This window comes from Rhinoderma darwinii, chromosome 12 (assembly GCF_050947455.1).
Source record: "Rhinoderma darwinii isolate aRhiDar2 chromosome 12, aRhiDar2.hap1, whole genome shotgun sequence".
Taxonomy (NCBI): Eukaryota; Metazoa; Chordata; class Amphibia; order Anura; family Rhinodermatidae; genus Rhinoderma; species Rhinoderma darwinii.
The window spans coordinates 7,762,473-7,785,038 of record NC_134698.1 but is presented as its reverse complement, the minus strand read 5'-3'; the positions used below and the strand labels follow the sequence as shown (position 1 = coordinate 7,785,038).

The window sequence follows — 22,566 nt, the reverse complement described above, 5'->3', positions numbered from 1 at the left end:
GAACCCTTCTTAATTGGAAAAATAAAATATGATTTTTTCAAATTCAAAACATAGGTTTATATTTTACTGGTGCACAAAATGAACCGTGCATCAACATCACTGTGTTCAAAGACCAAAACCATCAAAACATGATTTTCACACAAAAACATAATAATGAATATTTACTGCAAATCAGTGTGACTTCTGCTGCTGCCATTCAGAGACCAGTTCAGAAATGCACGGCTTCACCTTGGCAAGTGCCACTCTCATGTCATTTTCGCAAAAACAAAGTCTGCTCCTTTTCTTCGTTTTTAAGTCCAGCATCCTCGAAAAGGATTGCTCGCAAAGATATGTTGTAACAAACGGTATGAAAATCTCCAGAGCTTTCTTAGCAATAACAGGGCACGTTACCATTTGTTGACAAAACGTTGAGAGCGTTGTTGTTCACCCATGCTGGATATGACTCTCTTGTAGGGAAGTATCCGTCGAGAGACTTTGCAAGCTCATCTAAGTGCGTGGCTATTGGTTGCTTCAGTTCCGCAGGTACAGAAATGTCTCTGATTCCAGATACATCTTAGATCTTACTTACACAGTCGTCCAGCAGGGGAAAGTTTGCAAAGTTATCATTCTCTGTTCGTCGTTTCCATAACGGTAGCTTTTTTTTTGAAAAGCCTTCAGGTTTTCTTCCGCTTCGATGATGTTGACTCCACCGCCCTGCATCTGTTGATTGAGATGATTGAGAGCTGCGAAGATATCAGCCATGTACGCTAAAATGAGAATGAACTCAGAATTTTTGAAGCAATCTGCATGACAATGTTGGTGCTCTTGCAAAAACAGGGCTAATTCCACACGCACGGCAAAAACACGATTCAGCACCTGTCCCCGGGATTACCACCGAACGTTAGATTAGTACAGAAGTACCTCGAATTCAGAGCCCATTTCTTTACACAGCTCACTGAAGATGCGGTGCCTCAGAGCACTATTTCGCACATAGCTCACGCATTCCACTACAATTTTTAATACTTCAGCCAGTTTTGGAGGCAAGGTTTTTGTTGCCAACGCATGCCTGTGCAGAATACAATGCGTAACAATGATGTATGGTGCATCGGCTTTCACTAGCGCACCAAAACCAAACTTTCTTCCCAGCATGACTGGAGCTCCGTCCGAACAAACTGCAGAAACCATATCCCACGAAAGATTGTTGTCTTCGAAAAAGTCATCCACAAGTTTCGGCTGCCTTAGTTGTTATTGTAAGAGGCTTACAAAATAAAAAATCTTCCTTTATCACGTCGTCTTTCACATAGCGGACAAATACAGCAAGCTGGCTTAGATTGGAAATGTCTGTGGTCTCGCCAGGTTGAAGGCTGAATTTTTTCCGGGCTTGAAATCAGATATGCAACTACTTGAATCAAGATGTCTTTGCTCATGTCCTCTATTCTGTCGCTGATGGTGTCATTTGAAAGAGGAATTTGGGATAACTTAACTTCAGCCTCTTTTCCCAGCATCATATTCGCCATCATCGCCATGGTTTTATGAGTGTTTCACCAATGGTGTGTGGTTTGCCCTGCTTTGCGATCAGGTAAGCAACTTCGTACGATGCTGTGAGGATCGGTTTGTTGATGGGTACGAAGCCAAGAACAGGCAGAGTAGCCTTTTCATCGACTCTGGCTCTCTTCACCTTGAATTCAGCGAGTGTTGTATTCTTGTATTTTCCATCTCCATGCAGCTTAAAGGAACAGTGTCATCACAATATTTTTTTTAATATGTTAAAGATGTTAGTGCTTTATTAAAAACGTTTATATTTATTTGTGTGTTTGTGTTTAACTTTTTCTTATTTTTACACTTTTTCTTCCCTATGGGGGCTGCCATTTTTTTTTCCACAGACATGGAATACGGCAGCCACAGTCCCATAGGGACTGCGAACGGGGCCCGTTCCATCCACTAACATGTACGCCGTCTGTGTGGGAACTGCGCATGCGCCGCTCCCACACAGTCCAATTTGAAATGCGCGCCGTCCGGCGCCATTTTCCTGTGGACCGGAAGTCGCGGCCGGACAGTAAGATTACTACTTCCGGTCGCGGCTTCCGGACTTGTGCACTTGGACCAGCGGCAGCAGACGGAGCGGACGGAGCCGCGGCGGCAGGAGCAGGTAAGAGATTTCTATGTATGTTCGTGTTTGTGTACGTTTACTACTGTATGTAAACCTTCTACACTGTGTGTTAGCTCAAAAAATGGCGACACACAGTGTAGGAGGTTAGACCGTTCAAACCCCTCGTTTATCCCGGCACTAGCCAGGATAAAGGAGGGGGGGGGATGCTGAGAGCTCACTAGAGCGAGGGCTTTTTACCCAATTTTGCAATGCTGCAATTTTGGGAATAGCTCCATCTAGTGACCAGCAATGGGAAATATTATAAATTAGAATTAATTTATAATATTTCCTGACTCGTGAAAAAAATAAAAAACATTTGAACAATGTTTAATCACCTACACACTAAATGTTTAATTAAAAAAAAACAAACATGTTTTTCTGGCAACACATTACCTTTAAGGAAGTGTTCTCTTAGTTTTGCCGGTGCTAGACTAGAATTGCTCAACTTGGCATTGGAAATCATGCAGTTAGGACGCTGACTCCCATCACCTTCCGTTATACATCTGAATCCATATTGTACATATTCGTCCGACCACTTTCTTTTTGTGCTTGACATAGTTAGTATGAAGGGATTAAAATTTTAAGAAAGAAATCACACGACGTACCATCACGACAGTCACAAGTCAACTACTGAGCGTACCAAATTCCCTGCAGCACAGATAGGCCAAGCGATGTAGCGTGATCACCTGCAGCCAATGATGGCCAAGCAGGGCGTGTCATCACGAATCATATGAGTCGGATATGTGTCTTGACCTCCGCCGAACCCCTGAGACTGACTCACCGAACCCTTGGGGTTCGATCGAACCCAGGTTAAGAACCACTGTTGTAGAGGTTAGAGTCAGACTGATTAATTGAGTCTGTGGACAGGAGTCTTTTATACAGGTGACCATGTAAGACCGCTGTCTTTAATGCAGGCACCAAGTTGATTTGGAGCGTGTAACTGGTCTGGAGGAGGCTGAACTCTTAATGATTGGTAGGGGATCAAATACTTATTTGTCTGTGCACAATGCAAATAAATATATATAATTTAGACTATGTGATTTTCTGTTTTTTTCTCTCACTGGTAAAATGAACCTAGCCTAAAAATTCTAGACTGTTCATGTCTTTGACAGTGGGCAAACTTACAAAATCAGCAAGGGATTCAAATACTTATTTCCTTCACTGTATATATATATATATATATATATATATATATATATATATATATATGCATGCACCTACTACAGGTTCATAAGTATATGTCAATCCAATGTATTAACTTGCAGTCCCCAATGTGCAGACAAATATTGTAACTATTACTATGCCAGATTTCTACTTTGTAGTTTTTGAAACTTCTGGCCGAGTAGGAAATTATACTCGTCCTTTGATACTGTATCATAAAACGGATTTTCTTAATCCTTTATTTACATTGCAATAATAAATATAATAAAGAATATGTGGACAACATAAATATAAGTCACTAGTTGTCCCTGAGATTAGAAAAAAAGGGCCTATTTTTTATTCGTCCAGAAACAGCGCCACTCTTGTCTATGTCTGATATTACAGCTCAAACCCATTTAAGTGAGTACGAGACACGGCTAATGACAAGAGTGGCGCTGTTCTGGGAAAAAAGAACAGACAACCTTTTTAATAGGTAATAGCAAACAATATTAAATATGGGGCCTGTGTATTTCTGGCCTATAATCTAATCCTAATATAATCTACCTATGTGTCGAAACCTTGGAAAATGCTGTTCCACTGATGTACAATGCCATCTTCTTCTACTATTAGGAAATCCTGGTCTTTGTCTTTCTGTATACGGCCCTTTCACACTGATCTTTTTTACTACATTATTCCGTTCTAAACTCTTCCATTAACATCCCATTAGATTCAATGGGATTTTTCTGATGCCAAATGTAATCAGTTTTAATTCCTGTGAAACACCTTAAGGGTTAAGAAACTTTCTAAATGCTGTTTTGAAAAAGCAGTTTTTTTTTAAATGGGGTGACTTATGGTGGTTTCTAATATATAAGACCCATAAAGCCACTTCACAACTGGACAGGTTGCTATAAAAATAGGTTTTGGAAATTTTCTTGAAAATGTGAGAAATTGCTGCTAAAGTTCTAAGCCTTGTAACGTCCTAGAAAAATAAAAGGACATTCAAAACACGATGCCAACATAAAGTAGACATATGGGAAATGTTAATTAGTAACTATTTTGTGTGGTATTGCTATTTGTCTTACAAGCGGATACATTTACATTTAGAAAAATGCTAATTTTTACACATTTTCTCTAAATGTTGGTATTTTTCACAAATAAATAATGAATTTATTGATCAAATTTTTCCACTAACATAAAGTACAATATGTCACAAGACAACAATCTCAAAATCGCTTGGATAGGTAAGCATTCTCAAGTTTTTACCACATAAAGTGACACGTCAGATTTGAAAAAATCGGCTGCGTCCACAAGGCCAAAACAGGCTCAGTCCTGAAGGGATTAAAGTTAACTTGAACCTTTGTGATTACATAAATGGGTTGTCTTATTTACAAAATTTATTTTCATATACTGTATTCGGGAATTATCAGTTAAAAGTGGGGGAGCTCTGTTCAGGATACTCATCTCTAGGCCAGAGTGGAGATCGGTACAAATAACATCTGTCCTGTCCAGCATTAAGGTGGCCATACACATTAGAATTACGTTGGCCGAACCTTCCGATTTTGTCAGGAATGGCTGACCGTCTAATGTGTATGGGAGGCCTTCCGATTCTCGATGGCAGATGTCGGAGCAAAGAAGGATTGGGCCGTTGAATTTCAACATACCTTTCGTTCTTAGGGGAGATAAACTACTGCCAGAGGTGTCTGGCAGTGGCTTACTCCGCCTCACCCCATTGAGAACACATGCATGCTTGACCGAGCTAAGCAAGAATGTGTATGGGAAGATTGGAAGGAATAGCTGTTGGCCAAATGGGCGTTTGGCCGACAGCTAGCTGATGTGTGGGGCTAGCCTTACACAGACAACCCAATTATATGAATGTGTGTAATGCTAAAATTCTCCTGTGGTGGCGCTGCAGGCAAACTATTAATTGGAAGGTTAATAGTTATATTAAATTGCAAAAGGAAAAAAAAACGTAAGGAACATTTTTTTTCTTTTCTATATTTGCCCAAAATTAAACAGTTAAAAGACAGGTCGCATATTAAGGCACAATACAGGCAAAAAAATAAATAAAGGCAAAGTATGATAAAACACATTATTATTTATATTATATTATAGATTTTTGGGATTGTAAAAATAAAATAAAACATTTCCCTAAAAAAATGTGTCATTCTAAAATTTTGCTGTGGACATTCAAGCTTTTAAGGCCTTGGTCACAAAAGGGAAGAGTTCAAGGAGGTCTTAAAAATGAATTCTACTTCTGGATTAATTTGGTTGTTTTATCGCTTATCCAGGAGGAAACTAAAATGTAATTTTCTATTTCGATTATGTCAACAAGCAGAACTGATTTGGTTTATTGGGGTCTGAACAGGTCTAGAAAATGGATTCACATGAGGTCATAGATACCATAGAGGTAGACCATGAGGCCGAGGTGGCGCCCTTAGTGATGGGGTCTTAACTCTAGTTGGTCACATCACTTTTTCCTAATGGGTGCCAATAACCTGTGTAGGACCTGGGTGGTAAATTGTTGCCACTATAATGGGTTGGCCATTTTGATTTTTGCTTTAGGGCCCCTCTCTTTTCTATGTATACCCCTGGACTCATGTCATCATGTTTTATGGAGATTGCATTTTCTTTTTATATTATTTATTACAGAATTCTTAACATCCTTATTTCTGATGCTGTAGATAATAGGATTCAACATTGGAGTGACGACAGCATAAAGAACAGACATGGTCTTGTCTGTTTCCGGAGAGTAAGAAGATCGAGGCTGAAGATAAATAATCAGGATGGTCCCATAGTAGAGGATGACCACAGTGAGGTGGGAGCCACATGTGGAAAAAGCTTTCTGTCTTCCTTGTGAGGAGCGAATCTTCAAAATGTTGTAAATAATATGAACATATGAACCTAAAGTCAAGAGGAAAGCACCCATGGCAATGATTCCGGCTGCTATATACATTGATAACTCATTAAGCCACGGATCCTTGCAGGACAATTTTAAGAAAGGAGGCACTTCACAGAAAAAATGGTTGACATGATGAGACCTGCAGAAAGGTAATCGGAAAGTAAGCGGCACTTGTATGAAGGCATTTATTAGGCCCACGCTCCATGATGTTGAAGCTAAAAAAACACAAACCTTCTTGTTGATAATAAGATTATAATGCAACGGCCTACAGATGGCTGCAAACCTATCAAAAGCCATGACCGAAAGTAGAATACACTCTGTTGAACCAAATAGTAATATGAAGAACATCTGAGAAGCACAGCCCAATAGCGAAATAGTTTTGTCCTTGGATAAAGTATTAGTTAGGAGGATGGGAACTATGGTGGAGGAGAAGCAGATGTCAATGACAGAGAGATTGCAGAGGAAGAAGTACATCGGTGTGTGTAAGGTTGGGTTGGTCCGCACCGCAATTATTAGTAAAACATTTCCTGAAATTGTGATCAGATACATCACCAAGAATACAAGGAAATATATAACCTGTAGTTGAGGATCGTCGGAGAAGCCAAGAAGAATGAACCAGTTTGAACTTGTTTGGTTTGACTTCTCCATATAATTTACCCAGCATCTGAAAAAAAAAAATAAGAAGCTCACGATTGGTAAAAAAGTTGACTTTGAAGGATTGTTTAAGACACTTTCTATGCTGTTTCCATATCTCCCGTAGACTATAATGTAGTGTAACTGTATATATGCTTATATTTGCGTATTTAATTGCATGTCACCACTTCCCTGCAAAAAAACTAAATATGGAAAAAATGGAGTGTCTTGTCCTCTTCCTCATCTGAGAAGTGGCCATGTATACATAGTCACTCTCTATTATAACCCATTGGACAGAGGCCCTGAGGACATTGTTACACCCTGAAGATACCTCGGGTACAATGGGGTACTGGTAAAGGTGGAAGAAGCAGATACAATTGAATGTGGCTATAGCTGATGCTGGGAGTTCTGGCTGGGCAAAAGCCATGGGGCAAATGCCCCTGGTGCCTGGTGTTAGAAAAGCTGGACGTAAATTACATACAGTACCATCTAGCAACATAGTATCACTTAAATATCAAAATAAGAGCAGCTTTATCTGTCAGTTGGAGACACATAATATGTGTCTAAGCAGAAAAACACACCCAAAGTAACCGTCCTACAGAGCAATTCTCTTGCAATGATTATGAGTCGTGATTCTCACCTTTCCTCTATTCCCATTTAATCAGTCATTGTTTTTCTCGGCCTAGAGGAGCCTTCTTATAGGCTATATGGGAATAACATAAATAAATAAATAGAATTATCAATAGATACTTAATGTACTAACAATGATATGATAATAGGATCTGAAACTTATAGGGTGTTCTAGGAAAAAACAGGGACCACTCACCCTATCCCTGTCAAGTTACCTATACCTACTAGTACCGGTTTATTAACTAGAGATCTATTTGATCCAATCACTTCTTGCCCTTCTTTTTTCTTTGCCCTTTATTTATCATTTCCATTGAACCATTACTGAACAGACTTTTTAGTATATTTAATGGATATGTCATAAAGTTTTCCATCAGAAATCCCCTATTAGGAATATGTGAAGCCACAATATAAGTAAAACCGTATGCACATTTCAAAAATATTAATATTGTCAAAAATTCTACACAGATATTATTGCTGCTATCAGTTACTTCAGTCTTTTTGTTGTATTTGATGGATTTCTTTATGTTTCCTTTAGTGATTTCTAACCTTTATATATAAATTTGCAATACACTTACCTCAACACAATCGTGTTTCCAGTAACTTGTTGCCAATTATTTTTGGTTTAATAAAGTATTTATTTGGATTTTTTTTGTACCCTCTAGCACATGTATATGTGGACATGATGGAAATGGCATTGCCCATAAAGAAAGCTCAGGCTGAGAAATCATTCTTATATATTTTTATTGATCCCAAATGTATTGTAGGACATCAGAGTCGAAAGTAATTCTAAAACTCCCTTGTTATTCATTAGTCTCTACTGGGGGTTATATTTGTTTCTCAGTGTCAGGAATAGAAAACTTTTAATGAATACTCTGACGATATAAACTTATACATATCATTTATTATATTTTTTTGTAAATTCTTTGTTTTGATTTTCACAAAAACAAAAGGGAATGGAGGGGAATGAGGGGTACAGAAAGGAAGAGAGAGAATAAGGGTGGAGGGGGTAAAACATGACATCAAAAGCAATATAACAAGTAGTCTCTGCTGATGATTGCAAAATGGATCGTACAATAAACAGACGTATTATGTTAGCTCAGGTACGTCGTGGGCAAGCAATCTAAGGGCTCTGAGTTAAAGAGGCTCTGTCACCAGATTTTGCAACCCCTATCTGCTATTGCAGCAGATAGGCGCTGCAATGTAGATTACAGTAACGTTTTTATTTTAAAAAAACGAGTATTTTTGGCCAAGTTATGACCATTTTTGTATTTATGCAAATGAGGCTTGCAAAAGTACAACTGGGCGTGTTGAAAAGTAAAAGTACAACTGGGCGTGTATTATGTGCGTACATCGGGGCGTTTTTACTACTTTTACTAGCTGGGCGTTCTGACGAGAAGTATCATCCACTTCTCTTCAGAATGCCAAGCTTCTGGCAGATCACGCTGTGACGTCACTTCCCCAGGTCCTGCATCGTGTCAGACGAGCGAGGACACATCGGCACCAGAGGCTACAGTTGATTCTGCAGCAGCATCGGCGTTTGCAGGTAAGTAACTACATCGACTTACCTGCAAACGCCGATGCTGCTGCAGAATCATCTGTAGCCTCTGGTGCCGATGTGTCCTCGCTCGTTTGACACGATGCAGGACCTGGGGAAGTGACGTCACAGCGTGATCTGCCAGAAGCTGGGCGTTCTGAAGAGAAGTGGATGATACTTCTATACACAACGCCCAGCTAGTAAAAGTAGTAAAAACGCCCCGATGTACGCACATAATACACGCCCAGTTGTACTTTTACTTTTCAACACGCCCAGTTGTACTTTTGCGAGCCTCATTTGCATAAATACAAAAATGGTCATAACTTCGCCAAAAATGCTCGTTTTTTAAAAATAAAAACGTTACTGTAATCTACATTGCAGCGCCTATCTGCTGCAATAGCAGATAGGGGTTGCAAAATCTGGTGACAGAGCCTCTTTAAAGAATCTGAAGGAGAGGAGATTTATTTAAGTACATTTTCAATCTGTGTCTAAAGCCGAAAGATCTTCGAAATGTTACCAAATATCCCAGGTTTTATGATATCTATCAATATTTTGGTCTATTGACCATTTGGTTTTTTCAAAAGAGTGAATTGCATTCATTTATTTCTTCAATTCTGAAATAGGAGGTGTATCTGTCTCCTTCCAATTCTTAGCTACATTGACTTTTGCTGCATTTAGCAAAAATGGAATGAAAGAATTTTGATTCATAACTTTATCTGAGGTGTGTAAATTAAGAAGAACTAAATCTACAGTCAGCCCAATTTTACTTTTTAGGATTTCGCATATAATATTTAGAATTTTCATCCAGGAAACCCGGATGCGTTCACAATGAAACCAGATATACATTTCCTATTTCTTTATTGCAACGCCAACAAGAAGGGGAATAACTGGGATCAATTCTAGTATTTCCAGGGTTTTATACCACCTAGAAATCACCTTATAGTTGACTTCTTGCAGTCTTACCGAGCTGGAAAAAGTGTGTGTTTCTAAAAATATTTTTAGTCGAATTGTTTGAAAATTTTTTGTAAAGTTCTTTTTCCCACTTCAATATGAAAGAAGGAGCTTCCGAATCAGAGATGATAAGTTGATGAATAACCGATATGGATTTTTTCGGTTGAATGTTGGAGTATAAGGACTTCAATATGAGGTTAGTAGAGTGTGAACTCGTAACGTCTGACTCATAAAGTTTTATGGCTTCTGTTACTAAGATATAGTCTCATTTGTGTATGATAAAATTTGGGATAATTTATTTTACTGTTTCAATCGGAAGTAAACTTTTAATATGATAAAACTTTTTTACCGGTATGGAAGAAAAATTTACCTCTGCTGTTATTTTTTTCTTTAGCGCTGATCATTAAATCAATTTTTAATGCACAGGTGCAATACGTTTTATTTTAACTGCGCATGCGTGATTGTAAAAAAAATGGTGAAAAGCGCAGGCGCAAGTTCACGAAGACGTAGATCAAAAGAGACCACGACAGGGACGTGACAGATGACGCACCGTTTGCGCAGAAGACCGGAAGAGGAGCTCGTCCGGAAGTACAGAATGAAGAACAGTGGAAGAGAAGATTTAAGATGCTGGAAGAGTCACGTCACACTACTCCGTAGTAGAAGACATCTACACCTTTGAAACGGTAAGTATAATACAAAGATACTTCATTACATATGTATAATGTATTGCATAATTGTTTTTCAAAGGTGGACAACCCCTTTAAGAATGGTAGGGATTTCTTTGTCACAGTCTCTGAAATACCTCATATTCTTAAGTTGTTCCTCCTTGACCTGTTTTCGAGGTCATCAATATGGAGCTTTTGAAGGTAGAGTACTCTTTGTTTACTCAGCAAAATGTCAGGGACTTTTCCAGAATGTGAGATAATTTGAGAGCAGGTATCCTCCAAAGTCTGAATTCTATTGAAATAAAAACAAAAAACACGGCGCCACATAGTGCAGGTCAATCGGGTTAGGTAAACTACCGGTAATAATATACCATGCTCACCCAGGTAATACTTGGATAATGTAATAGAAAAGGTGATCTGTAAGAAATTCCACAAGTGCTGCTGCCGGGATCCAAACCGGTAAACCATACGGTCACCGCTTGATGAGATAAAGGAGGAAAGGTAGAAAAGGGAGGATGTTGCAAGGTGCTGCTGCGTGGATGTTGGAAAATACTGGCGGTGGTAGACAAAATTATATGAAAAATATTTGTTTATTGTAAAACATTAGTGGCTACGCGTTTCAACGCTGTACCAGCGTCTTCCTCAGGCCGTTAACATTACATAGAAAAGATGCTTCTTATATATCATCGGGTATTTGAGTTCACAGGAAGAAAAAAGCCGCCAAGAGGAGAAAGGTCAAAGTGTGACCGTGACGTCATAAACAGCATTTGTGATAAGAAATTTTAAAACAAGTTAGTTTTCATAAAAGCTAAAGGCTAGTTTTCATAATTCATGCATTCTTTTACAACCCCGATTTCTTTTATATAATTTTTTATAAGGTATTATATTGATTGTCATTCTTTCCTTTAGCTTTTATGAAAACTAACTGGTACAGCGTTGAAACGCATAGCCACTATTGTTTTACAATAAACAGATATTTTTCATATAATTTCGTCTACCACCGCCAGTATTTTCCAACATCCACGCAGCCGTGCCTTGCAAGATCCTCCCTTTTCTACCTTTCCTCCTGAATTCTATTGAAAGCTTGGTTGACATAATTTCGCATTTCGGTCAATTCTTCTTTTAAGGTTTGTGTAAATTCCTTAAACATGTTTTTGGATGCACTCAGTTGTGGGCAGTGCTTGAATATATTTTTTAAGGTCAGTTGGGTGTTGTTGTGTAGGTTCATCATCCTCACTTTTCGACCATGTGCCAGAAGAATTTTTTTTTTTTGGTATATCAGTTTTGGGATTTTCATTTGAACAGAGTCCTTAGGTTCTTTCAAAGGACAGAGTTTGGTGGGATTTTTCAAAAACCTGACCTTTCTTAGGTGTCTTACAACCTTGAGGATTTACCCATTTTGTCCTGTTTCTTTATATATATGTTTATTATGGCATTCACAGCAACATCAATATAGATGGCTCCTTTAAATGGCCATTTTGTGAAGCAGTCGACGAAGGGTGCTGGACATTTACACAGTGGGTCTATCTTTCCAAAATTAAACCCCTCCGGAACCTAGTATTACAGGCTGGGGACAGTGATCAATGGTACCCCTTTAAAGGAAGAGGTCAAGTATGTGTGACGGTGGTACGAATTCCTTACGAGTCAGAAGGCCTCCAGCCAGTGAAACCTCATTCTGACTCTTGTAACGTCCCTACCCATAGATTAGCAGATCCCATTACTCCTCAGTTATCATCTCCCTGGAGAATTATCACCGATACCAAATTTGTGCTATACACATGGAGGGTTTCGGTAGATGATTTCAGAGTAGATCACTGGGATCATAGATGTGAGGAGTACGTGAGGAGCCAAATTGACATGATAAGAGGATGGGTAGAGGCGGGACAAGAGGTAAGAAAGGAAAATAAACACTGGAGTAACAGGAAACGAAGGGATCTGGTAGCCATGGGCCTAGGAGGAGGTGTGTTGGGAGTAGGAGCTATGAACACTATGGATCTGGAAGTCCTGAGGAGTAAACTTGGGAATCTGGGGAGACATGCCAGCGAAGGTTTTAAGACCCAGCTTGATGTAAACCATGTCCTTGAGGGTTTGCAGCATGCGCACATAGATGACACTACCTCTCTATCTTCTGCTCTACGAGAGAAGTTTAGAAGGTTAGTTGTTGGTCTCCTGGAGGAGCAAGATAGAACACAACTTGCTCTGGCATGTACACAGATTCAGGGGGAACTCTCAGGCAACTTGAAACATATTGTGTCTTCACTGTATAGCGGCCACTACCCATTTAACCTCCGACAAAGGGTAAGACCTCTGATATCTTCGTTTGCAATGAATCATACCAACTGGTGGGTAGTTCAGTGGCAGGGGTGTAAGAATCTAACGTGTACCGCCTCATCTATGGCACCCGTATCAGGCACTGTAAGACTGGGATATAGTGTCACAAACCTGGGTGTTGTCATGCAGAACATGGTGCTTCATCCACAGCTCCCCTCGGATATCCTAACCTATGAGGGCAGCCATCCATATCTGTTTGACCCAGATGGATGTTGGAAGAAGGAGGATGCTATCCTCTGCAAAGGTAATTACGACCGGGTGCTTAGACACCAGTGTTGGGATACCAAGGGGTCCTGTGAAATGAAGGCCAACCCAATACCCTCTTCAAACTTAAAATACATGGGTCAAGGATATTGGTGCTGGTATTAAATACAGAACGTTTCCTATACTATCTACGCAACTAACTGCACCGAAAGAGGCATAGTCCTCCCAGGAGCATACTGTACCCTTAATCCTGTATTAGGCATTGATGTGGCGGATCAGAAGGGAAGAACTCCTGTGACCCCTGAAAAAAGGCTCGACATCCGTCCAGACACCCCTGTGAGACTCCAGACGATTCCTCTTGGGTTTGGCATCAAACTAAGAAATCTCCTGCTAGACTTCAATGAGGAAGAGCATGTCGTGGAGAAACTGAAAGATTCCCAACACCAAGCCACTATTCAGTTGGAACATGACACTAAAAGGATCACAGGAATTGTGAACAACCTTGAGGCAGACGCGGAAGTGTCTTGGTGGGAGAGCTTGTTTGGATATAGTCCCAAGGCCACTTCCTTCTTTAACTTGCTCATCCACCCAGTGATAATCCTTCTCATACTTGTGGCGATTATGTACGTTGGACTGTTCTGCGTGTACCGACGTATGAAAGGACTGGTTGGCCAAATACAATGAGGTCAAGCCGAAAGCCATGAATACGTCCATAGACGAGGTCTAAGGACATAATGATACAGTCCTGCGACCCGGAATTGTTTATAGTCTGTGTGTGTGTGTGGTTATATATATGTATTAGTAAAGTAAATCTGAATTCGTACAAAAACTTTCAAGGTGTACATATAGACATTCCAGGTGTAGATGTGTGTCCGCAACATAGGCATACTCAGTGAGGACGTGCCCATCCCACAGCGAGCGAGTGTGGACGTGTAGGCGGTCATATTTACAGCCTGTAGTCACCCCATTTGCATGTGGACCTTTCACGTGTTTATGGAGTAGTAGTGAGAGATGCTGGTTGAGCATGAATCTCTATATGTACATATACCTATGGTTTGGGGGGGGGGGAATATTTTTGTATGTTTGATTATTTTAAATTTTGTATGTATGAGTGGGTAGTGTGTAGGAACCCTTAGGGACAGGTAAGGTACACACACACCCTGGTAGGTATTTGCTACCTCAACCTGAGAACTGGTATGGTCAATACGATGATGGATTGAATGTCAGAGGGGAAATGGAAGGCGATGCTCCACCCCACAGTAGATTCCTGGGTACTAAGACATCATCTCCTCCTCGGGGATGTTAACCTGCCATGATAGAGACATGGATATCGGCCCACAAAGATTGTTTCGTCTTCAATCAAGATACTGAAAAGATTTGGAAAGATAACGGATTGCGTACACAGGTTGTCGGAAGGCGGGCTAAGCCATTCCAAGGCTGACCGTGTGAGGGCACAAGTCACAAAGATTGTTTTGTCTTCAATCAAGATACTGAAAAGATTTGGAAAGATAACGGATTGCGTACAAAGGTTGTCGAAAGGCGGGCTAAGCCATTCCAAGGCTGACCGTGTGAGAGCACAAGTAACCTTACACGGGTTGGCATGCTCAAATGGGATCGGCCGCTAAGAGACCTGCTGACGCCGCTAAAGTGGAAAAGCTTTATAAGAAAGATCAAGATCCAAGAAAGAAGAAGATCAAGGATAGAGACTGGGAGTTTCAATCGACTTTGAGACTGAGTTGTATGGACTGTGAAGGTTTTGTTTCAACCTCGTTCCGCCGCTAAAGAGGAAAGGATTTATAAGACAGATCAAGATCCAAGAAAGAAGATCAAGGATAGAGACTGGGAGTTTCAATCGACCTTGAGACTGAGTTCTATGGACTGTGAAGGTTTTGTTTCAACCTCGTTCTATGGACTAAGAGATTTCATTTCAACTTCATTCTATGAACTGTGAGGTTTCTTTTATTTTGACACTAGACTCCAGAGTCGGAGGATTGGCGGGAAAGTGTCCTTGAGGAGATAGCTGATGTCACGTATCTAGGTCCAATAGTATACTTCATTCCATCTACGACCATTACCAGTAACAAGGTTGAGGGGGTAATACAGAACGAACACTTCCACAAATTTCATTGTCATGTTCCCGACAACAGGGGGATTGTAAAGGGAAGTGTTTTATATATTTCTATCTATATACATGTGAGTGTAGAAATATATAGATTTGTCCCTCCAGAAAGGTGTATACCCATCCCCCTATTAGATAATGGTATTCCATGTGGCCAAGGCCCCTCCCTTTCACGTGCATGAGCCTGTGAGGTCACACAGGTGTGCACGGGGAGGTTTAAAAGGACAAACTTTCCCAAAGCTCACGCTCTTGTTCCTGCTCCCCAACTCCACCAAAGGACTCCACTTCCCTCCTGGTCTTCTCTCTCTTTTCCTGCCTCCCTGAAGACACACCAACTCATCAACTTGGATCCCATGCTAAGTATCTTCTCCCCTAAACACCCTAAGTAACTTGCTTGCGTTACCTGTTTAAACCTTTCCCACCACTTACCTGCTCCCTGAGTTAACCCCTTGATAACCCTTGCTGTCCCCTTGATCCTCCTGCTGCCCCTGGTAACCCTACTATAAACCCCTTAGAGTATAGGGAAAGTTATGTTAGGAGGGAGCGAGCAGAAATAGTGAGCGTGTATTGTATTGTATTTTAACGTAACTGTATTCATATGTATGTTTAGGTATGTGGGTGGAGGCATAACATAGGATATCGTGTTTATACTGTATTACGTATAGTGTGAGTATACTCAATATATATTAACGTGTTATATGTATTGGGATATACTGATACTATACGGTGATCGGTTAATGTGTTCTGTGTTTGGTGTATTTTATATGTAAGTGTGATTATTGTTAGTAATAAATATTACCCTTTATTTACTATACAATTGTATTTATTGTACGGTCCTATTCCGTAGAAGCAAAGCAAAGCAAAGCAAAGCAAGTAGACGTTAGTATAAGGAAAAGGTAGGGGAACTAGGCATAATCCTAGTGACCCTGATTATAAAGGAGGTAGCAATAGTGGGCGACCAAGTAGGTGAAACCCAGCTATTATACCAGCCCTTGTACACACGTGGATGAGTGTGAAGTAAGTAAGTGAGCATATATATATATTTATTATATTTATATATTATATTGAGCCCTTTTACACACCTCAAACTTCGATTCGTCTGTCCATAACACTTTTTTCCAATCTTCCTCTGTCCAATGTCTCTGTTCTTTTGCCCATATTAATCTTTTCCTTTTATTAGCCAGTCTCAGATATGGCTTTTTCTTTGCCACTCTGCCCTGAAGGCCAGCATCCCGGAGTCGCCTCTTCACTGTAGACGTTGACACTGGCGTTTTGCGGGTACTATTTAATGAAGCTGCCAGTTGAGGACCTGTGAGGCATCTATTTCTCAAACTAGAGACTCTAATGTACTTGTCTTGTTGCTCAGTTGTGCAGCGGGGCCTCCCACTTCTCTTTCTACTCTGGTTAGAGCCTGTTTGTGCTGTCCACTGAAGGGAGTAGTACACACCGTTGTAGGAAATCTTCAGTTTCTTGACAATTTCTCGCATGGAATAGCCTTCATTTCTAAGAACAAGAATAGACTGTCGAGTTTCACATGAAAGCTCTCTTTTTCTAGCCATTTTGAGAGTTTAATCGAACCCATAAATGTAATGCTCCAGATTCTCAACTAGCTCAAAGGAAGGTCAGTTTTATAGCTCCTCTAAACAGCAAAACTGTTTACAGCGGTGCTAACATAATTGCACAAGGGTTTTCAAGTGTTTTCTAATCATCCATTAGCCTTCTAACACAGTTAGCAAACACAATGTACCATTAGAACACTGGAGTGATGGTTGCTGGAAATGGGCCTCTATACACCTATGTAGATATTGCATTAAAAACCAGACGTTTGCAGCTAGAATAGTCATGTGTATTTCTGATTAATTTAATGTTATCTTCATTGAAAAAAACGGTGCTTTTCTTTCAAAAATAAGGAAATTTCTAAGTGACCCTAAACTTTTGAACGGTAGTGTATAAAAAACTTTATTTAACTTTGCTTATTTGTCCACCTAGGGGACTTGAACCAGCAATCACTTGCACAATATACTTCAATACTAATATATTTCAGAATATCGTGATTTTTACTTCTCCTCTGGCAGGACTTAATAGGAGCATAAACATGGCAGACCTTCATAGGCTCCCAGGCTGCCATGACAACTATCAGCACCACGTGATCGAGTTGCGGGGGGCCGATCGGACGTCAGAGGGGGGGCCGTCCTTTCTTTATAATGTTTTAAATGCATCTAAACGTTAAACGAGTGGGATCCAACATGATTCTGCCAGCAAAAGAGGCCTTAGGGTATGTGCACACACACTAATTACGTCCGTAATATACGGACGTATTTCGGCCGCAAGCTCCGGACCGAACTCAGTGCAGGGAGCCGGGCTCCTAGCATCATAGTTATGTACGACGCTAGGAGTCCCTGCCTCGCTGCCGGACAACTGTCCCGTACTGTAATCATGTTTTCAGTACGGGACAGTTGTCCTGCAGCGAGGCAGGGACTCCTAGCATCGTACATAAGTATGATGCTAGGAGCCCGGCTCCCTGCACTGTGTTCGGTCTGGTACTTGCTGCCGAAATACGTCCGTATATTACGGACGTAATTAGTGTGTGTGCACATACCCTTAATGCAGATGTGAAAAGAGCCTTAATGGTGAATATATCATATGTGCAACCTGTGCAGCCCAGTAGGTAAGAGGGCCCGCTGTCATGTAAGGATTGAGCTCATGAATTTCAAGGCCCAATATAAAGGGGCACCCATAAAGCAGGTGCTCTACGATGAGCTATTAGAGAGCAGGAGTTCCATATAATGCTCTTGTACGTGGGGCGTCTGCTGTCTGTGCCGCCTGTGGTAAAATATTTAAATGTTATATTTAAATAATAAATAATATATTTTTGGGGGGGCTAATAGTTATATTAAATTGCAAAAAGAAAAAAAATAAGAAAAATATTTTTTTCTTTTCTATTTTTACCCAAAATTAAACAGTGAAAAGATAGGTCGCATATTAATGCACCATAGAGGTAACAAAAACAAACACACAATGAATAGGTAAAGTATGAAAACATTTATTATTATTTACAGTATATTATATATTTATTTTTGGGATTGTAAAAAAATAAAAAATTTCCCTAACAAAAATGTGTCATTTTAAAATTTTGCTGTGGACATTCAAGCGTTGAAGGCCTTGGTCACAAAAGGGTTCAAGGAGGTCTTAAAAATGTTTTCTACTTCTGGATTCATTTGGTAGTTTTATCACTTATCGCTTATCCAGGAGGAAACTAAAATTACATTTTCTATTTCGATTATGTCAACAAGCAGGATTGATTTGGTTTATTAAAGGTCTGAACTGTTCTAGAAAATGGACTCACATGAGGTCATAGATACCAGTTAGACCATGAGGCCAAGGTGGCGTCCTTAGTGATAGGATCTTAAACCTAGTTGGTCCCATCTGTTTTTCCTAATGGCTGCTAATAACCTGTGTAGGACACCCCACTCCAGAAGAACTGCATTGTTTACAAACAGAATGGTGAGTTATTAGCCCAAGGGTCATATACGGCGTGTAGAGGGTAAAAAACACCAAACACCAGACCCTTCGGTCCTGGGTGATAAATTGTTGCCACTATAATGTGTTGGCCATTTTGATTTTTGCTTTCGGGCCCATCTCTTTTCTATGTATACCCCTGGACTCACGTCATCATGTTTTATGGGGATTACATTTTCTTTTTATATCATTTACTACAGAATTCTTAACTTCCTTATTTCTGATGCTGTAGATAATGGGATTCAACATTGGAGTGACCACAGTATAAAGAAGAGACAAGGTCTTGTCTATCTCCGGAGAGTAAGATCGAGGCTGAAGATAAATAATCATGAGGGTCCCATAGTAGATTATGACCACAGTGAGGTGGGAGCCACAGGTGGAAAAAGCTTTCTGTCTTCCTTGTGAGGAGCGAATCTTCAAAATGGTGGAAATTATATGAACATATGAACTTAAAGTCAAGACAAAAGCACACATAACAATGATTCCGGTTGCTATATACATTGCTACCTCATTAAGCCACGGATCCTTGCAGGACAATTTTAAGAAAGGAGGCACTTCACAAAAGAAATGGTTGACACGATGAGACCTACAGAAAGGTAATCGGAAAGTGAGCGGCACTTGTATGAAGGCATTTATCAGGCCCACGCTCCACGATGTTGAAGCTAAAAACACACAAATCTTCTTGTTCATAATAAGATTATAATGCAACGGCCTACAGATGGCTGCAAACCTATCAAAAGCCATGACCGAAAGTAGAATACACTCTGTTGCTCCACATACTAATGTGAAGTACATCTGAAAAGCACAGCCCCATAGTGAAATAGTTTTGTCCTTGGATAAAGTATTAGTTAGGAGGATGGGAACTATGGTGGAGGACAAGCAGATGTCAATGACAGAGAGATTGCAGAGGAAGAAGTACATCGGTGTGTGTAAGGTTGGGTTGGTCCTCACCACAATAATTAGTAAAAAATTTCCTGAAAATGTGATCAGATACATCAACAAAAATACAAGGAAACATATAAGCTGTAGTTGAGGAACGTCGGATAAGCCAAGAAGAATGAACCAGTTTGGACTTGTTTGGTTTGACTTCTCCATATTATTTACCCAGTATCTGAAAGAAAAAAATAAGGAGCACACGATTGGTAAAAAAGTTGACCTTGAAGACTGAGGCCATAGCTCCTAGGATTGTTTAAGACACTTTCTATGCTGTTTTCATATCTCTCTTTGACTATAATGGAGTGTTGCTGTATTGTTGAGTGTTGCCTTGTCGTCTTCCTCATCTGAAAATGGCCATGATTACACAGTAAGGGTATGTTCACACCCAGTGTTTTCAGACGTATTTCGGGGCGTTTACACCTCGAAAAACGACTGAAAAAACTGAAGCTGAACGCCTACAAACATCTGCCCATTGAAATCAATGGGAAAAACAACATTTAGTTCATACGGGGGTCTTTTTACACCGCTGTTTTAAAAAACGGAGCGTGCATGTCACTTCTTGAGGTGCTTTTTTAGCTGATTTTTCCATTGAACACAATGAAAAGCGCCTAAAAAAAGCCTCAAAAGAAGACTGAAAAGAAACCTCAAAAGAAGCTCCAAATTAAAAGAAGCTTCATTTTCAGCTTCAAAAACGCCTGAAAATCAGAGGCTCTGAAAACAACTCTGTATTTTGAGAAGTTTTTTGTTAAGAGTGTGAACACAAGGCAGCGTCCGATACGCCTGAAATTACGGAGCTGTTTTCAGGCGAAAACAGCTCCTGAATTTCAGACGTTTTTGCAAGTGCAGGCGTTTTTCGCGGCGTCCATAACGGACGTCATTAGAGCTGTTTTTCTATGGAGTCAATGGAAAACAGCTCCAATTACGTCCCAAGAAGTGACATGCACTTCTTTGACGCGGGCGTCTTTTTTACGTGCCGTCTTTTGACACCGGGGCGTAAAAAAACAAACCGTCTTCACAGTACATCGTAAAACCCATTCAAATGAATGGGCAGATGTGTGCCGACGCTTAGGAGCCGTATTTTCGGGCGTAATTCCAGGCGTAAAATGGCGTAAATAGGGCGTGTGAACATACCCTTCCGGTATAAGGGTTTTTGAAGCTGAAAATGAAGCTTCTTTTAATTTGGAGCTTCTTTTAAGGCTTCTTTTCAGGCGTCTTTTGAGGCATGTTTCATAGTGTTCAATGGAAAATCAACTCCAAAAAACGCCTCAAGAAATGACATGCTACTTCTTTTTACGGAGCGTCTTTTGTTAAAACAGAGGCGTAAAAAGACGGCCCATATGAACTAAACGCTGTTTTTCCCATTGATTTCAATGGGCAGATATTTGTAGGCGTCCAAAATACGCCTGAAAACACTGCGTGTGAACATACCCTTACACTTTACTATAGTCCATTGGACACAGGCGTGTTTTTAGACTCGGAAGATAGGCTACCATGGGTACTGGTGAAGGTGGAAGACGCAGATACAATTCAATGTGGCTATAGCTGATGCTGGGAGATCTGGCTAGGAAAAAGCCATGGGGCAAATGCCCCTGGTTCCCGATGTTAGAAACGTCAGTGACAGTGTTAGATAACTTAAGTGGTGTGCAGGGGGTTTTGATCCATCCCCATCAGGATTGTCGCAACACAGATTGCAGTTGAACAGCACAAGTTTTTATTCTTAGAAAAGGAACAACTTGGTCACGAGGCTCAATACTTGGTAGTTACAATAGCAGGAAAATAGACTTTACCTGCCCCAATAGCAATGTAACTAAGAAAGACTCTAGAGTAAACTTTGGTTCTCACTGCCTGGATAGAACCCAATTTTGGCACCTGTCTCCGAGGCTTGGGGTCAATCATGCGGGGGATGGTTGCGTCCACTCGTACTCGATCTGTGGGGTTTAGATGTAGTAACCCTCCGCTATCCTTTCACTGTCTCTGTCAGCATCAGATTTAGTCCTGTCACACCTCTGTCGACCTGGTATAGACACTGTGTCTTTGTCACTGGTGCAAGGCTCAGAGATGATACGGACTCACTACCGCCGCAGTTTCGAAAGGGCGTGTAATGACAGGAATAGGGAAGCAGACAAGTGAGCCCTAATCTACCCGCCACTCAGTCCCTGCCTACTTGCAACGACCCGCCCTAGGCGACGGTCCCTACGCTCAGTACGTGCACGACAGACAAACAGACAAGGGGACACAAGCTAAGGGAAATGGGGCAGTTGCCCACGGCAACACCGTGAGCAACAAGAGTGGTGAACGAGCCGAGTGAAACCAGGAGAGTACGTGGTACCAAACGCAGAGCAGGAGAGTAGTCAGTAAGCCAGGGTCAGTATGAAGCAAGGTCAAATAGCTAGGAGCTGCAGCAAGGCCAGGAAACCACACGAGAAGAATCACAAGCAAAGGAGGAACAGGAAAGGCAGGTATAAATAGACAGAGGGCGGGAGCTAGCTCCTTCTGGCCAGGCTGCGATAGGCTCTCCCACTCCTAAGCCTGCCATCTTGAGTGGTGGAAGATGGAGTCAGTCTAAGAGACATAGAATCAGGTGCAGACTGATTACCCATGGGCGTATACACAGAAGTTGTGCCTGGCAGATCCTTTACAGTACCCCCCCCTTTTATGAGGGGCCACCGGACCCTTTCTAAGTGGACCTGGTTTATTGGGGAAACGAAGGTGGAACTTCCTGACCAATACCCCAGCGTGAACATCCCGGGCGGGTACCCAAGTCCTCTCCTCAGGCCCGTATCCTCTCCAATGGACCAGGTACTGGAGGGAGCCTTGGACCATCTTGCTGTCCACAATCTTGGCCACCTCGAATTCCACCCCCTCAGGGGTGAGAAC

At 40.9% G+C, this 22,566-nt stretch overlaps 3 protein-coding genes across 4 annotated transcripts in view; all 3 read right to left on the bottom strand.

Annotated features, from left to right (window-relative positions):
• LOC142665092 (olfactory receptor 5AR1-like) overlaps positions 1 to 6,825 on the bottom strand; it is a 50,458-nt gene extending 43,633 nt beyond the window's left edge. Inside the window, exon 1 of the mRNA XM_075844636.1 lies at positions 6,744 to 6,825. The gene's annotated coding sequence lies outside the window, so the exon portion shown is untranslated. The remainder of the gene's footprint in view (positions 1 to 6,743) is intronic.
• Positions 5,800 to 22,566, bottom strand: part of LOC142665090 (olfactory receptor 5AR1-like) — a 22,234-nt gene continuing 5,467 nt past the window's right edge. The window contains exons 2-3 of the mRNA XM_075844635.1: positions 7,441 to 7,503; positions 5,800 to 6,831 (exon numbers count right to left, since the gene is read on the bottom strand). Coding sequence (XP_075700750.1) covers positions 5,871 to 6,831; positions 7,441 to 7,457 — 978 coding nt within the window. The 5' untranslated portion in view covers positions 7,458 to 7,503 and the 3' untranslated portion in view covers positions 5,800 to 5,870. The remainder of the gene's footprint in view (positions 6,832 to 7,440; positions 7,504 to 22,566) is intronic.
• The window catches only part of LOC142665093 (olfactory receptor 2G3-like), a 27,232-nt gene continuing 23,024 nt past the window's right edge, over positions 18,359 to 22,566 (bottom strand). The window contains exon 2 of one of the 2 annotated variants that reach the window (XM_075844637.1): positions 18,359 to 19,864. In XM_075844637.1, coding sequence (XP_075700752.1) covers positions 18,907 to 19,848 — 942 coding nt within the window. In that variant the 5' untranslated portion in view covers positions 19,849 to 19,864 and the 3' untranslated portion in view covers positions 18,359 to 18,906. The remainder of the gene's footprint in view (positions 19,865 to 22,566) is intronic. The other variant, XM_075844638.1, reaches the window with a different exon arrangement.